Source organism: Chinchilla lanigera, unplaced genomic scaffold, assembly GCF_000276665.1.
Source record: "Chinchilla lanigera isolate Chin_1 unplaced genomic scaffold, ChiLan1.0 scaffold00082, whole genome shotgun sequence".
NCBI lineage: Eukaryota > Metazoa > Chordata > Mammalia > Rodentia > Chinchillidae > Chinchilla > Chinchilla lanigera.
The window spans coordinates 7847137-7862917 of NW_004955483.1; the positions used below are offsets into that span (position 1 = coordinate 7847137).

Below are 15781 nucleotides of genomic sequence, written 5' to 3' on the forward strand. Positions count from 1 at the left end.
TGTAAAGGCCAGGTCTCCCTAAAGCTAGGGAGTGGGCTGGCTAACATTCAACTGTAGAGTTGCATCTCCTCATTGGGCCATTCTGCACCTCATATTTGAGGGATTGTGAAGAGTCCCACCGCCTTTGTTTTACAAAAGATAAATCACAGACCCATCACACAGCTGAGCTGAGCAGATCTAGAACTGGAGCACAGTATCCCTGGAAGCCAGAGGAAGTAGAGCTCCCAGCAAAATGGCCAAGAGACCCCAGAGAGGACTGGACAAAGACGGGATGAATTAAACACTTCATCCCGTCCACGAAAATACACAAACATAACACCCAGTAGAAAGGCCAATACCTTTGAGCAATGGACACGAGCAGGGGTAGGGGTTGGGGTGTTCTTAACAAAGCCAGTAAAACCATCTTTACAATATACCATGCACAGGAAGTTTTTCCCCAGTCAGTAATTGGGAGAAGTCACCGAATCCTATTTAAAAATGGAAATTAGGAATAGTGGCATATCAAGAACTATTACAAATTTCTTTTCCGCCTTGAAAACACAAAAGATATTTGATATCTTTAATTTGAGCTGGGAGTATTAGACAGACTTTACAGCTTTTTTTTGAAAAAGAAATTAATTTCTAATCAAAAAGAAGGAAAACTTTCCAGTGAGTTTTATTCTAATTGCAAATGTGTAGACACAAGTATAATCACAGCCTCGCAGTTTGTCATTTCAGTAATCACAGGTAGTAGGGGAGTAATAGCAGTCTAGGGAATGTTCATGTTTATAAGCACAAAAAGTTCCAGAATTGGAAAGGTACCAAGAATACCAAGCCATGTGACCTGTTTTTGACTGTTCCCTAACCATGAGGAAGTACGAATCCAGATGACGGAGTAATCTCATTGTACTAACTCCTACCCTCAGACTGCTAAAGGAGAAATAAGAAGCAGTTGTGTTGTTTGTAATACAGAACTGAAATCTATTGAAATGGTAATGCATCAGTGTCAATTCCTTATGAATATGCAATAAACCTTTGCTTGAGTGCTCTTTTCCCAACATTGATGCACAAACTTGAATTCTACACGAGGAAATCTCAGAGAGAACAAAACCAAAAACCTGAATTCCATAACTTGCTTTTAAACACTAGTAACCCTCAGAGAAAATTTTCCATCCTGGTTTTCACCAAATATTGCTTCTGACTCATTTGTTTCAAGGATTAGCAAAGATCACAGACATGTATGAGAAAGACAGAAATAATCTTATGTTGAAGGATGGTATTCAGAAACCAAGCAAGACCAAAGGAAACCAAGGCTGCTCTGAAAGGACAAGGCCACTTCCTCACTTCCTATAAAGCAACACTTGCTAGCAAGATGAGGAAGAAGAAGAAACATAAATATGCCACTCAGGAATCCCATTCCTGACCACGCCATGAAAAAAGCCAAGTCTTCTGGGACCCCTTGACTCCATTTACCAGGCTGTCCTCTTTCCCTAAAAACCTTCTTACCCAGTACTCCATAACCTACCCATTTGCTACAGTCCTGTCCTTTGTGAAACTTTCTTTGATAAACTATAGGCTCCACAGAGAAAAGATATTTTCTGGGTTTTGTTTCCTTAGCTGATAAATCCTAGTGCCTAGAGCAGCTCCTGGAACGTGGTTGCTGCCTGACAGGTATGTGGTGAAGAACAAATAATACTATTCTTTGCCATCTTTGAATGCCATAGGAATTCATCAGTCTGTCTTCTATCTTTATACCATGAACAACCACCTTGCAAGGAAACTCATAATAAAGGTCACAGGTCTGGATACCAGGCGTCACACTAAAAGAGAAAAGTTTACCCCAGGAGATCTATGATCCAGGAGGCTCTTTTTTTTTAACTTTCTATTTTTTATTAGTACATGAAGCTCTTTTTGTCATGTGGAACAAAAAGCTTTCACCATATTGTGGAAATAGAACAAAAGGAGACATGACAAAGCAAAACAACTGCATATTGTGTGCCTCATAGGAGATGAGTAGGAATACAGAAGAAAATCCAATAGATAAAATAAATTGCTCCATTACTCAAAAACGGTGAGCTTCTTAGACATGAGAGTTCACTAAAACACACTGTGTTCTGTATTTTAACTCCTTAGCTAGCATCTTAAGAACAGAAAGGTGCTACTTATTCTCTCAGTAATTAAATTTCATATACACATTATGCTGACTGCAAAACCAGTCGACATTGGATTTACTATTCAAGATGCTATTTGAAAGGGATCCAGAAGTAGGATTGCTTTGATCACGTTGCAGCAAACGTTGGCCGCTCAATCAGCCACAGACACGTATCCTGCGCTTTCACAATTTTCCCTTCGTACTTTTTCGTAACAAAAACACCAAGGAAAACTTACAGCTGTGCAGAAGATGCACTGGCATTCCTGGAGCGTGGTCATCTTGTCCAGAGACTGTTCACACAAGCAGAGTTTGCAGGTGACAAGGGGGGCAGGAGCCAGGTCTCCAGGCGTCGGGTTTTCAGCGGTCATGGTGAGACAGTAGAGCCCGCCAACAGAGCCCATCAGCCTGTCTTCAGCCTTCCTCAGTCTCGATTCCTACAGAAAAGTGCAAAGCGAAAAACACATCTATTGACACAGCTATTGTTTGACCAACACATTTGGGAACCAGCTGGGCAAATCAACACCACCAATGATCTTAAAAGTATGGCTGATGCATTTCTGAGACCCAGGAGCTGGAGAGTTTGCTATCTTGACAAGGTATTCCGGGAGCCCTGAAATTTAAGCGGATTTCACCCCATGGTCCTGATTCATATCCTATAAGCTGTGGGAATGTTTAAAACACTACAGGTAGGGGATGGGAGGTATTGGTCAGGGGTATGAAGTTTCAGGTGGACAGGACGAATGAATCTGAGAGAGCTAGACAGCACCGTGAGGATAGCTAGTAACAGTATATACTTGAAAACTGCTGAGGGCAGATTTTAAATACTCTCACCACAAAAAAAAAAGCATGTGAAGTGATAGGTTAATTAGCTTTATTTACTCACTTCACATGTATACACAGAATATCAAAATATCACATAGGATACTGCACATGTAAACAATTTTTTTTAATCAATTATATCTCAATAAAACTGGCAGCGAGGGGCAGGAATCACTACTATAAACAAACATACCGGAGAGCTCAGGGCAAGAGCGACAACTAGCTAAATAGGAAAGCCCTATGTTCAATCTCCAGAACCACATGCACAAAAAAGTTTGAAACAATAAATTCTTTATTGATTTCACCCCAATTTTAAAAATTAGAATGTAATTGTTCGTTGTGTGCCTTCACATGTATTACTTCACTTAATCTCTTGCATCATGATTGTTTCTTAGTTCTATAGATTAACTGAGGTGCTGATTAAGTCATCTGCCAAAGTTTCCAGAGCTTGTACAAGGCAGAGAGTAACACTGATCTCTACCTTCTGAGGCCAAGCCCAGTGGCTGATCTGTTCCACGAGAGCTGCCTTTTCGTGGGTGTTCTCAGGAGGGCCAAAGGGGAAAGGGAGAAGAAAAAGATGAAGTTCCTGACAACTATCCTTAAGGCCCTTGAATTTACATAGAAATGGAATTTGTCTCTACACATGGTATGACCATAGGGAAAGATATCTCTGTGGTTGCCGGGCGTGGTGGTGCAGGCCCGTAATCCCAGCACTCGGGAGGCTGAGGCAGGAGGATCATTGTGAGTTCCAGACCAGCCTGAGCTACAAAGTGAACTCAAGGCCAGCTTGAACTGCATAGCGAGACCCTGTCTCAGAAAAAAAATAAATAAAAGATATCTCTGGTATAAAAAAAAATTACAACCAAAGTCATTCCACTTGATTATTTTTAATTCAAAATCTTTAAAAGATATAAAATGACTGTGGAAATGGTCTTCTTGTACATGCATGCTTTATATTCATGTTTTATGTCACATCACGAAATGTCATGTTCTGATTAAATAAAAATAAAATCCACAGGTTCTTACTATTCTAAAAGAATGTGGACAAATCCAATGAATTCTGCCACTGAAATAATTTCAAATATCTCTCCCCTACAAAAACTAGTCTCTTTTCCTACCGTTTTTGGCAAAATAAATTACTTAAGTATATGGCTTTGATGCCGAGCCCCCCACAGTGGCTTAAACCTCAATGCAATCTCAACTCAATGCATGCCTGACAACAGGCGTGTGTTCTGAGAAACATGTCGTCAGGTGATTTCAGTGTGTGAACATCATAGAACACACTTCAACAAACCCAGATGGTGTGGCTTATCCCATACCTACCCTACTACATGACGTATTGCCCCAGGGCTATGATGAAAAAAGCACAAGATTAAGTCTAGAACAAAAGAAAATAACGCAACCAAGAGATATGGTAAACACAAGATGTATAAAGCTGCTAACACAGCAGACTGTTTTAGAAGAAACTTTTTTAATCAATAGAAGGAGCATAATCTAAGATAGCAATAAAAAGTAAAGCATTATCATGGTCACTTGTCATTATCAATTATTAGGTACTATAAATAATTGTGTATGCTGGTTTTAGATGACGGGCAGTATAGTAGGTTTGTTTACACCAACATCACACAAAACACATGATAATGTGTTGAGATACATTCTGAGAGCTGTGACATCACTAGCCAATGGAAATTTTTCAGCTCCATTATAATATTATGGGACCACCAGCCCATATGTGGTCCCTCATTGGTCAAAATGTTGCAGTGAGATGGGTGACTAATATGATCACTAAAGTACTAAAATGAGGGGAAAATTAATTGGATTAGATAGAAAGAAAAGATCGGTGAAATTATTTCCTTGGCAATTTGCCAGCATCAAATCAGAAAGAATTAACGGTTACTAAACTGACATACTTGAAGCTTTCCACCTACTTCCTGAGTAGGAATTAAAGACTTTTGTTTCAAAAGTAAATTAAGTAGGAAGCTAACCAACGAGTAGCTTCCAATATGAAAGACATATTTCTTGGCAAATGCCCAACTCTTTTGAAAACACAGTGTTCTTTCTCCGTTAACTATTACAGAGCTACCAAAAGCAAATTAAACTTGCATATCAAATTCAGGATTTTGAGATTTTTTTTTTTTAATAACTCTCTTTAGAGTAAATGTGGTAGGGGGGCTGGGGATTTAGCTCAGTGTCACAGGGCCTGCCTAGCAAGCGCAAGGTGGTAAGTTCGATTCCCAGTACCAGAAAAAAAAAAAAAATAGAGTAAATATAGGGGTAAAAATTAATAATGTTACCTCTTTCTTCTCCCTAGTTTATGCTTCGACAGTGATCACTGAGACTGTCAGGTTCACAGCCCTCATAGCCCCATCATCATCACTCTTTCTTCTCTATCTCAACACTGCTTATGCTTCCCATTCTAGATGATCTTTCCATCAGAAAGAGAAATCCCCAGTGAACAACACAGAAAGGCAGCCAGTAAATGCTTCGCCGAGGTGGATAATGGGAAATGACACAGGCCAGACCACTCCACAACCCAAATGTCAATTACGAGTCAAAGCTATTAAAGATCCAATCCTATACTGCCAGTGTAAGTATTCTTCAAGACACTCAACTATTCTCATGGTCTCTCTTTATGTTATTTTTTAGGAGACATGAAACAGGATAAATTTTTAACATACTCTTGAAAAACCAAAGATGTCCTTGGGTACTTCTTACAAGGTATCTCTTGGAAGTAATGTAGCCTTCTTTTGAAGGCTGAACTAGCAATTGTGTTCATGAAAGCTGTCTGAAATGTAACCATGTCTCTGGTCATATAAATAAGTTTTCACTCCTTGGTGTTTGAGTTACATGCTTATAGGCTATGCTAAAGTTACAAAAATTAAAATATATTTTTGCATTTTTTAAATTGCCTTTTTTTGTTTTGGTCCTTGGGATTAAGGCCAAAGCTTCATGTATGCTGAGCACATACTCTATCAGTGATCTACATCCCTAGCCTCTAAAAATATATTTATGACATAAAAACTAGCAGACCTGCTTTGGTTTTGTCTTTGTTTAAAAAAAAAAAATTCCACTCATTCCAATAGATGACACTTGTGACCCAGTGAGACACAAGAAAAGAATAACATATTTTATCCCTTTGAGATGTGAACAGTCTGAAATGATTCTTCGAAATGAACTAATTTTCCTGTGTACAATAACACCAGCTCCTTACAATGATGGCTTTCAAATGTTCCTCAAGCAATGGAATTTTATAAAAACAAAAATCTTTACTAAATCACCACTGTATGTGAGTGATTAAGGCAGATGAGTGCTGGTCCTTAAGATGAGTCCCACTGGACCCTCTAAACCTCCCAGGCACCAGCACACAACCCAAGTCTCCTCCATACACCACGAAAACTAGCACTCTTCGAGTTTTCACTTGAGGCAAAAATCAACAATCAATGTTTTAAAAAAATGAATGACACAGAGAAAGCATTTCATTTAAAAAAAAAAAAAATCAAACAAGAAATCTTCTCAGCATGGGTTCATTGAAAATTGAGCTCTCCAACCACTAAAACAAGAGAATTCTGAAGTCCTCTCCTAAAATTCCCACACTTGAGACCTTGTAAATGGCTCCAGGGTTTCTGAGTGTTTATTCATGTGTGCCTTAAGACTCACCAGTCTCAACCACATGAAACCACCAACAGCACACCCTCCCACCCAAACGACCCAATAAATGGCACGCAGCTCAGAGAGGGCGCCCACACGGGGCGCACGTTCCAAGCACCTCCTGTCCTTCTCACCAGCCGCCCCTTCACGACTGCACAAGCGATTCAGCCCCTTCCTCTTCAGCTTTCAAGAAAAGTCTTCTGTCCAAAGAGATGCCAGCTCACTTTTCCTGGCTTCCTGGCTTGCTGGACTTGTTCTGCCTAATACCTCATGCTTTTATCTAAAATAAAAAAGCAATTTGAATGATCCACCCTACCACGTGTTATTTTTTAAAAGATAACATTATAATTACTTTTATTCACGGTTATTACAGATGTAAATGTGCCTCTTACTGGATGTCAAGAATGCTTTGGGAAAAGACTTTTGGTGGAGAATGCTAGGGGCATATTGGGAAGGGAGAGAAACCTGGCAGCTACCTTTTGGGTTAAAAGCTTTAAGGTTGGGGGCAGGTTTCACTCGCTGACATGTAACTAGCCATCGAGCAAGAATAACTGGCTAGGCCAGGTAAGGCAGAAAACTACTCTATACCATCTGAGTTCACACTAAATAACCAGGAAAGGCAAACCAGCAGTTCTACCTGCTTTGAGTATGTCTCTTGCACGATAAGCCTAAACCTCCCAGGCACCGGTGATAAAGTGTTCATTTTATGAGAAGCAAGCACTATCTCAGAGGAAAGAACGGGCAAGTCACTTTTTCCCTCGTGTGTTTTCATTAGAAATGCCAAAAAAGGGAAAACTTTCAAAAGCTGTGCTAGAAGCACAGGATGCACGAGGAATTTTCATATTCTGCTGGTGGCCCAAAAAAAGCAATCTGTTCCAAAAACGCAGAGGGTCAGAGAGAGCCAACATCCACAGTGTGTTTAACCAATGTAACTTATGCTTGCTTGACCAAAATCAAAACAGTTACCCCTTTGTGCACTGATTGTGATGATGATGAGGACAATGATATAATTGGAAAGATAGTTTTATTAGGACACTTATTTATGAATTTTTATATCATTCTGCAAAAACCCAAAAATCAAGATAAACTGATAAAGCGCAACTTAAGAGACTAAGAGAAACAGAAAGCTAGCAAAATGAATCAACTGGATATTACTGGTCTAACAGAACAAAAGTAAAAATCCAGTAGATCTATGCTGAGAACTCAATTTTAGGCTATGCTGTGAAAGTCTAGGCACAAGGGAAAACAGAACAGAAGACACATGATGACTCTCAAAACGTTTACACGCCCTTGCAAGGCGCTGGGCTGTCCTGTGAAGTAGCTGGAGTAACAGATGTGAACGCAGGATTGCAGGAGGGAGCTGACAAAGAGAGGAGCTCTCAGGACGAGGAGGCAGTGAGAAGGTGAGGCTGACAAGTTGCCTCATGCAGGACACAGAGATTGGCAGGAGTTTGGTCTCTAGTAGAAAAGAAAGAAGCAGTGATCAAAGGCCACATTTCTTCGCCTTGTGAGGAAAGCTCTCCCAATAGCAGGTAAGAATGACATGCCAGGCAACCAGCTCTCACTCAATAGATCAGGAAATTAGTACACTGGTTCCAAGGTGCCTCTCAAATACCAAAATCCACACATGCTCAAGGCTCTTACAGAAGACTGCTGCTGAGGCAGAAGGACTGTAAATTCTAGCCTGCCTGGGCAATTTAGGAACTTAGCAAGACCCAGTATCAAACTGAAAGTTTTTTTAAAAGGGCCAGGATGTAGTTCAGGGCTAAGGTCCTGGTTCAATCCACAGCAACAACACCACCCAAAAAAAAAAGCATGATATTGCATATGACCTACACACATCTTCCCTATATTATACTTCATATCATCTCTAGAATAATCTCTATATAACATCAAATATAAATGCTATATAAACAGCTATTATACTATATTATTTAGGAAATAATCACAAGAAAAAAGTCTACACTTTTTTCTCAATAGTTTCAATCCACAGTTGGTTGGACCCATGAATGTGGAACTTGTGGATTCAGAGAGCTGACTGTATTGTGTTGACCTTTTGCTTCCATCCAGTGGAGTGGATTAGTTAGTTGCTGGTTCATGTTCTTAACAGAAGCTACTGACAACTCAAATGGTACTGGCTGGAGCTAACAGAGTGCTGACCATCTTCAGCCATTAGTCACTTGCTGAAGCTCCCTCCTAAATACAACCAGGAATGGAAGGTAGACCAGCTGGCTGGGAGCAATGCAAGAGCAACAGCAAGGGAGATGAGTGTGATGTTCGGGGACAGAGGGACAACTTATAGTGGCCCTCTGAACTGGCCAGCACCATAGTTCTTTTCCCTGCTTGCATCTCTGACCAGTGCTCTGGGCATTCAGGGACAAAATGAAGCAGTGCATGCCAGTAACATCAGAACAATAGTACTAGTATACAACCAAGGAGAATAAGAACAAATAGGACACAGGCAGTCACAACAGTAGTCACAGAAATGCAACAATTCAAGTACATTTCAGAGCTATTTAACTACCTTTTTAAAAGAAAAATGCTCAAGGCCAATGAGCACATAGTACCACCCATACTATAACTTGTCATTATTTTAATAATAAAATATCGGGGCTGGGGATGTAGCTCAGTGGCACAAGCGCCTGCCTGGCAAGCACAAGGTCCTGAGTTCAATTCTTGGCACTCCCCCCAAAAAATAAATAAATAAAATAAAATATCTCTGACATAAGCAAACCCAAGAAATACTCAGCTCTTAGTTGTGATGCAAGTAAATACTCACCTACTCAGGCTCTATGAGATGGCAGGGTTACAAAACTCAGCTGGTCATTGTGCATCACATGGCACAAAAGGGAACTTCTGCCCTCCCCTGATTCGTGGTTTTATTCAGAAGAAATGAAGGCATGAAAAAAGCAACTCTGCCCACAATTCCTTAGTCTTAACATTTTCAACTTAACCATTCTAACTTCAAAACTTGTAGACTACTTTCTTCTAAAAATGGAGCTGATATGCTAGTCATGCACCGTTCGATGACAGGGATGTGTTCTGAAAAAGTGTCTCATTAGGCAAGTTCCTTGTGTGAACATTAGCATGCACTGCAGATACCTAGATGTAACAGATACCTGTAAGTCAGTCAGATACCTGTAAGTCAGTCACTGTCACAGCCTCTTGATGCATTCATGAGATGCAGTTAACACAAGGTATGTGAGGTTACTGACCTACGTAACACAGCTTACTGCTTTACAGTAAACTTCTTTCTAATAAGTAGGAGTATACGATACGCTCAAATAATAAAAAGCATGTTATAGTGTCTTAAGTTACTTTTCTCTCGTTGCTGGGACAAAATACCCAGCGCCCAAAATTAAGGAAGGAAAGATTTATTTAGCTTACAGTTTGTGGAGGTTTCAGTCCATACTTGGCTGGCTCCAAGGCAGAGTGGCACATGGCAGAGGGCAAATGTTCATGGCAGCAGAAGATAGCAAAAGCAACAAGAGCAAAAGGGAGGAATGGTGGCAAGCAGCCTCTTTCCCTCCCTTACATTGTAAACAGGCTGCCCCGACCCAGGGGGGTGTAGCACTCACATAATCTCCATGCCCTCCTCTTGCACAGGCTCAGGATGTATACAAAGTAAGCACCCTGGCTCCCTGCTGAGTCTCTTAGCCAAACCTCTAGACTCCCCAAGTTGACACAATGTATCAACCATAACATATAGTGAATGTATAATGTAGTAACACAGTCAGGCATGATCCTTATTAAGAATATGCACAGCATACAATTATATGTATTTACTTTTATACAACTGTCAGTACAGTATGTTGTTTATACCAGCACAGTTACAAGCACAGAAGAAATGCATTGACCTACCAACTCTGACATCGCCAGGTAATCATTTTTCAGCTCCATTATAATCTTGCACTTGCCAAGCAGGTGCTTGTGCTGCTGAGCTATATTCCCCGCCCTTAGGACATCAAGCTTTAACATCTGCAAAATGCCATTTGTTTTCCTAAGGGATTGCACATATGTGATCTGGCACTGGCCAAAATAGCACCATGCAGTGCATCCTTATGACCCATTTTTTAAGTTTTATTTTATTATACATGCAGTACATGAAGTTACGTTCATTGTAGGAAGTAGCTACATGTACATAACACATCCTGATTCTTTTTTATTCCCCTCGCCTTCCCCACTCAACTCCTTCCTTCCACCTCTACATCTCCTGTCCCCATTTTCATTATTGTTGTTATTATTTTTTAGTTCATGTTTATGACACGTAACATTTACATTCATTGTGGGTATTTGGTACATGTACAGGACCTCTCTTAGCCTATGACCCATCTTTGTGGATGGAAAGGACAGATACTGCATTAGAAAGAAGCATCGTAAATATTAGCAAAGACTGTTTTCTTTGCTATTTAAAATTAGGTTATGATTAAAGTCATGTATTTTAATGCTATCTAGTTGAAAATTTGCTTTCTATAACATATTGATGGGGAAACAATGACACTGTGAAACTCAGCCTAACCCTCCAGAGTATGGGACATCTGGATGTCAAGTAGTTTTTTTTTTTTTTGGTACCGGGAATCGAACTCAGGACCTTGCACTTGCCAAGCAGGCGCTTGTGCCACTGAGCTATATCCCCAGCCCTTAGGACACTGAGTTTTAATATCTGTAAAATGCCATTTGTTTTCCTAAGGAGCACCATTCTCTTCTCTTGTCTTCTTTCCACATTCTCATTATAGTGTAAGACCCAAGAGGTAGAAATCCATTTGCAGATTTCCAAACAATATAAACTTATCAAAACCATAGGAGTGAATAAGAGACTAACAGCTCAACATTTGAGGCACTGTAATTTTACATGCATCCTGGTAGCCCCCTCCTCAACACCACCACTTGCCCTGCCTCTCTGTTCTAATGAATGGTTCGCCCTCCACCCACAGTTATTCATACAGGCATGCTGAACAATTTTCTTCCCCTTGACTGGCATAACAATAAAGCTCAGAAGCAGGAAGGAACACCATTTACAGGCAGGTCAGACGATGATGTAATTAACAGACGAAGAAGTGATGTTTCAGAAAGCCCCGAACGGCAAGATGCAGGCTGACTCCCCAGGCCGGGACACTACCAGGAAACTATAGTCTCTAGAGCATCAATATCTACATCAAAATTTTTTCTCCAAATGAATACAAGTGTGTGTAAATGTTACCCCTCCTGCAAATGTTAAAAGCTTCATATAGAATTTTTAATTAGAGCCAAATTTAAAACCAGTATAGTACTGTCCTCCCTCCCACACCAAGCAAGGTTCAGGGTGTGTGTTTTTGTACATTTCAGCCAAATAAGTTTCTAATAACAGGAACCCATAATGCAGAAAACAGAGCCAATGCACAAAGAAAATTCCACAATAAAGGTGATTAAACTAAGCCCGTGCTTATAAGAACGAAACTAGTTGAGGAGGTTGTCAACAGATGATTTCATACAGGCATAAGCAAGAGAATTTATGAGTTTATAGTTTCAGCCACAAGTCCATCAAAGGGAGAAATGAGTTATCTTGCCTCGTCTTCCCAAGAAAAACAAAAAGCCAGCTGACTAAGGGATAGGACTTCAGCTTCTGACCTCAGAGAAACTAGAAAACAGGAGATATGGCTTTCAAAATATGCTTTTATAATCCCAGCACTCAGGAGGCTGAGGCAGGAGGATCACTGCAAGTTCGAGACCAGCCTGGGCTACAAAATGAGCTCAAGTCCAGCCTGAACTGCACAGTGAGACCCTGTCTCAAAAAGACAAAAAAAAAAATTATATATACATATGCTTTTAATTGCTACTACAGGTCATGTGATCAGAAGATTCTCCAGCTAGGAACAAGAGAAGTGTATTTCCCTTAGGTTGTGTTTTCACTCCAAGAAAAGAGACCCAGTTGTTAAGAAATTCCTCACTCCACACTGCAAAAGCATTGGTCACTTTCACTGTTTGCAATGTACAGTTTTCCCATTTCTAACAATGTATAGTATGACCCAGTGGATTGGGCACACATAGACCAAGCAAATATCAAATACCAAAATCAATAACAATAAAATGTTAGCCATGAAAATGAAAAAATATATTAAAACACTTAAAACAAGTTAACTTAGAAACTGTTATACCTTTTCAAGTTACTGAAGAAGCAAGTGATATCAGAGAAACACTACACACACACACACACACACACACACACACACACACACACACGAAACACACAATCAAGATGAAAACATCAAAAAAAAAAAAAAAAAATCAAAGGAATTTTCATATGCCGGTAAAACAGCACGAATTAAAGATTCCCCACCCTAGTCCAAAGTCACTTCTAAGACTTCTTCAGGACAGAGCCCAGGTCTTATGCATCTTTATATCCCAAGCATCTACCATAGTGCCTGGCAAATAGTAGTCTCCCGACACTATCATGGATAATTATACTCATTGCACATGGGACAGAGAAAATATTAAAGGCTTGGACACGCTCATCTGTATTCCCTCCAAACAATTCAAAAGCTAAAAATATGGATAATTTGGGAAAGAAGCTTTTCTACATTAAGGTAGAAATCCCTGAAAGAAATGTCTCAGGACTCAGGAGCCACTGCCGCAGATACCTACTTCCTAAAGAGGAATGCATAACTTGTGTGGCAGCTTGGCCCCAATCCCACATCCAAAATAATCAGCTGCACAAAGTAGCTTTGGTCCCAAAACTGTCCGGACTTTGTTCATCCACCAACATCTGGGTGCAGCATGATTCCTGACCTCTACCTCAAACTGGAGATACCAAACACTGCGAACCTTACTCAACAAGAACGTAATGTCAGGTCAAGGCCAGGAGAGCCAGAAGCCACAATTAGCAGCAACACTTCAGAGAAACGATTCCGGCACTCATACAGATGTTTCTAAACATCTAAAATGTTGCAACAACTTTTCCCAAGGGGAATTCTAAAGACACTTTCCAAGATTAAAAGTATTCACCCCTTTGAAGAGAAAGGTATCTTCCAGGAAGCTAGTCTTACTAGGCTGATAAAATAAACTTTTTTTTCTTCCTAGAGAAAGCATACTTTTCTTCTTACTGTAGACTTTGGCTGCAAAAACCTAGCTCATAATCTGAGATACGAAAACTGATTATTTTTAAAAGACGTGTCTTAAACTGACCTACTTTGGAAACCTGGATGCCTTTACGTTGCCACTGAACTGAAACCATTCATGAGAATGGGGCTTTTGAATGCTCCGAATGTTCTTCAGGGCTCAGCACAAAGATATTTGGCACAGAGGACTGTAAATATTTGTAAAACTCTGGGTAAATGGATGGTATCTGACCACCCTCGAGCCTTCCTCCCAGCACAGTAGTGCAAGAGCAAGTTATCTGGGGTGATAGGTTTGGGGGGTTCTTTGGTGGAGTTTTACTTTTCTATGTGTTTTAAACACAAAGCCAAGCAACCCAATTCTGCTACTTTACATCCTCTCCACATTCACTATATGTGCCCACCTTGTGTTTGTTTAACCCTTCAAAACATTCAGTTACTTAAAGGCTACTTTTGAAACAGAGGGTTTTTTTTTTCTTTTCCTATTTTTCTAAGTTGAACCCCCCCTCCCCCCGCAAAGAATAAAATGCCAGCCAAAGGTATCAAAGTGCAGGACGGGAGTTGGATAAAATCATAGTTTTGGATTTCACAATACAATTGTCTATTATCTAATACAATGAGCTTTCTGAGCTGGCTGCAGATTTCTTTTTTCTCTCTCTCATCTCAAGGTAGTTTGAAAAATACTTAAAGGGCCAGGCATGGTGCTCTACTCCTACAATCCTAGCACTCTGGGAGGCTGAAACAGGAGAATCACAAGTTCAAGCCCACTCTGGGCAATTTAGGAACTTAGCAAGACCCTTTCTCAAAATAAAAAAAAAAATAAATAAATAGGAAGGAGCTAGGATGTAGCTCAATGTGAAAGCTCTGAGTTCAATCCCCAGGACAAAAAGAAAGGAAGAAAGGAAGACATAGTACTTAAGGGACTGCTGCCCATGAAAAGGCCAAGGTTTAAAAGGGAGAACAGAGTAAAGAGGAGGGAGCCGCGGAAGAATAAGACATGACACGGACGACAGACCAAGAGGTTCTTCTCAGTGAAAGCTGCAGCAGATACTTTCATTAGCCAGAGACTCAGGACTGGCTGGGTTCCTTTCGCCTCTCATCCACACCCTAAAAACTGAGTCATCCCAAAGTTCATTTATTTTGTTTCTGGGCATAGACACCCCTCATCCCCTGCTTCAGAAATATTAAATATGTTACCCTGTAATTCATACCTCTCACCCAGAAGTGCCCAAGCAGAAGAACACCGATACTCCTACCAGGATCTGCAGCCCAGGTTTTGATGAGATATCTGGAGCAGCAAGCAGTAAGAAACTACAACAGGAACCTCAGTAGAAACCTAAAGAGAGAGCACCAGCTGGCCGAGGGGAACTGATTCCGAGAAATCTGAATGTTAGCATAGCATCAGGAGTAGATTTACGACAGAAGCCCTGGATCTAATGAGGAAAGCAAAAGGTACTCTGGAAGGAGCAAGCAAAAGACACCTTTCCCCTGTTGCAACACGAATCAGTTTCATTTTAACTCAGACTTGAGAACAGGATCAGAGTTTCACTCTATTTTATCAGTTCTACGCGATAAAATAATCAGCGTGACACTCAGTCAAGATTCCAGGGTTACCGTAACATCTTATTCATCGCCAACGTCTTGTTCTGCAGTTCCAAACGACACAAGGTATACATCCAAGATTATTCCAACTTTCGGTCTCGTCTTCAATGTTATAATACGTTCTGCAGAGACCATTGTATTAGACGTGAAACTAATTTGATTACCTTTACAAAGGCATCTGTCTTTAAAAGTTAACAGGTGTTCAAGCAATTCAGGAGGCATGCAAGTCTGTATGGCTTAAGCCCTGGAAGCAGAAAATAAAGCCCTAAACCCGTGGTGTCACAGCGAGTCTCCCGTCCCTTTCTGGCGCTCACGCTAGCACCATCCCCTGCTCGCACCGCCTGCAGCTGGTAGAAAGCTCGCTGAACCTACCTGGCTGGAGAGCTGGGTTGCTGGGCTTCTCCGGAGCCGGCCTGGCGCGCACCACCCGCCCGAGCCGCTTGCAGCCGGCGGGGGAGGAGCTCGCTCATTCTCTGCTCTCGCCCTCCGC

The 15781-nt window shown here is 40.8% G+C and overlaps 1 protein-coding gene across 2 annotated transcripts in view; it reads right to left on the reverse strand.

Annotated features, from left to right (window-relative positions):
- Rnf144b (ring finger protein 144B) overlaps nucleotides 1-15781 on the reverse strand; it is a gene marked incomplete at its 5' end in the record, with an annotated part of 78396 nt that extends 62615 nt beyond the window's left edge. The window contains 3 exon segments of one of the 2 annotated variants that reach the window (XM_013503838.1): nucleotides 2368-2565; nucleotides 15456-15535; nucleotides 15664-15781. In XM_013503838.1, coding sequence (XP_013359292.1) covers nucleotides 2368-2532 — 165 coding nt within the window. 2 annotated transcript variants of the gene reach the window in all.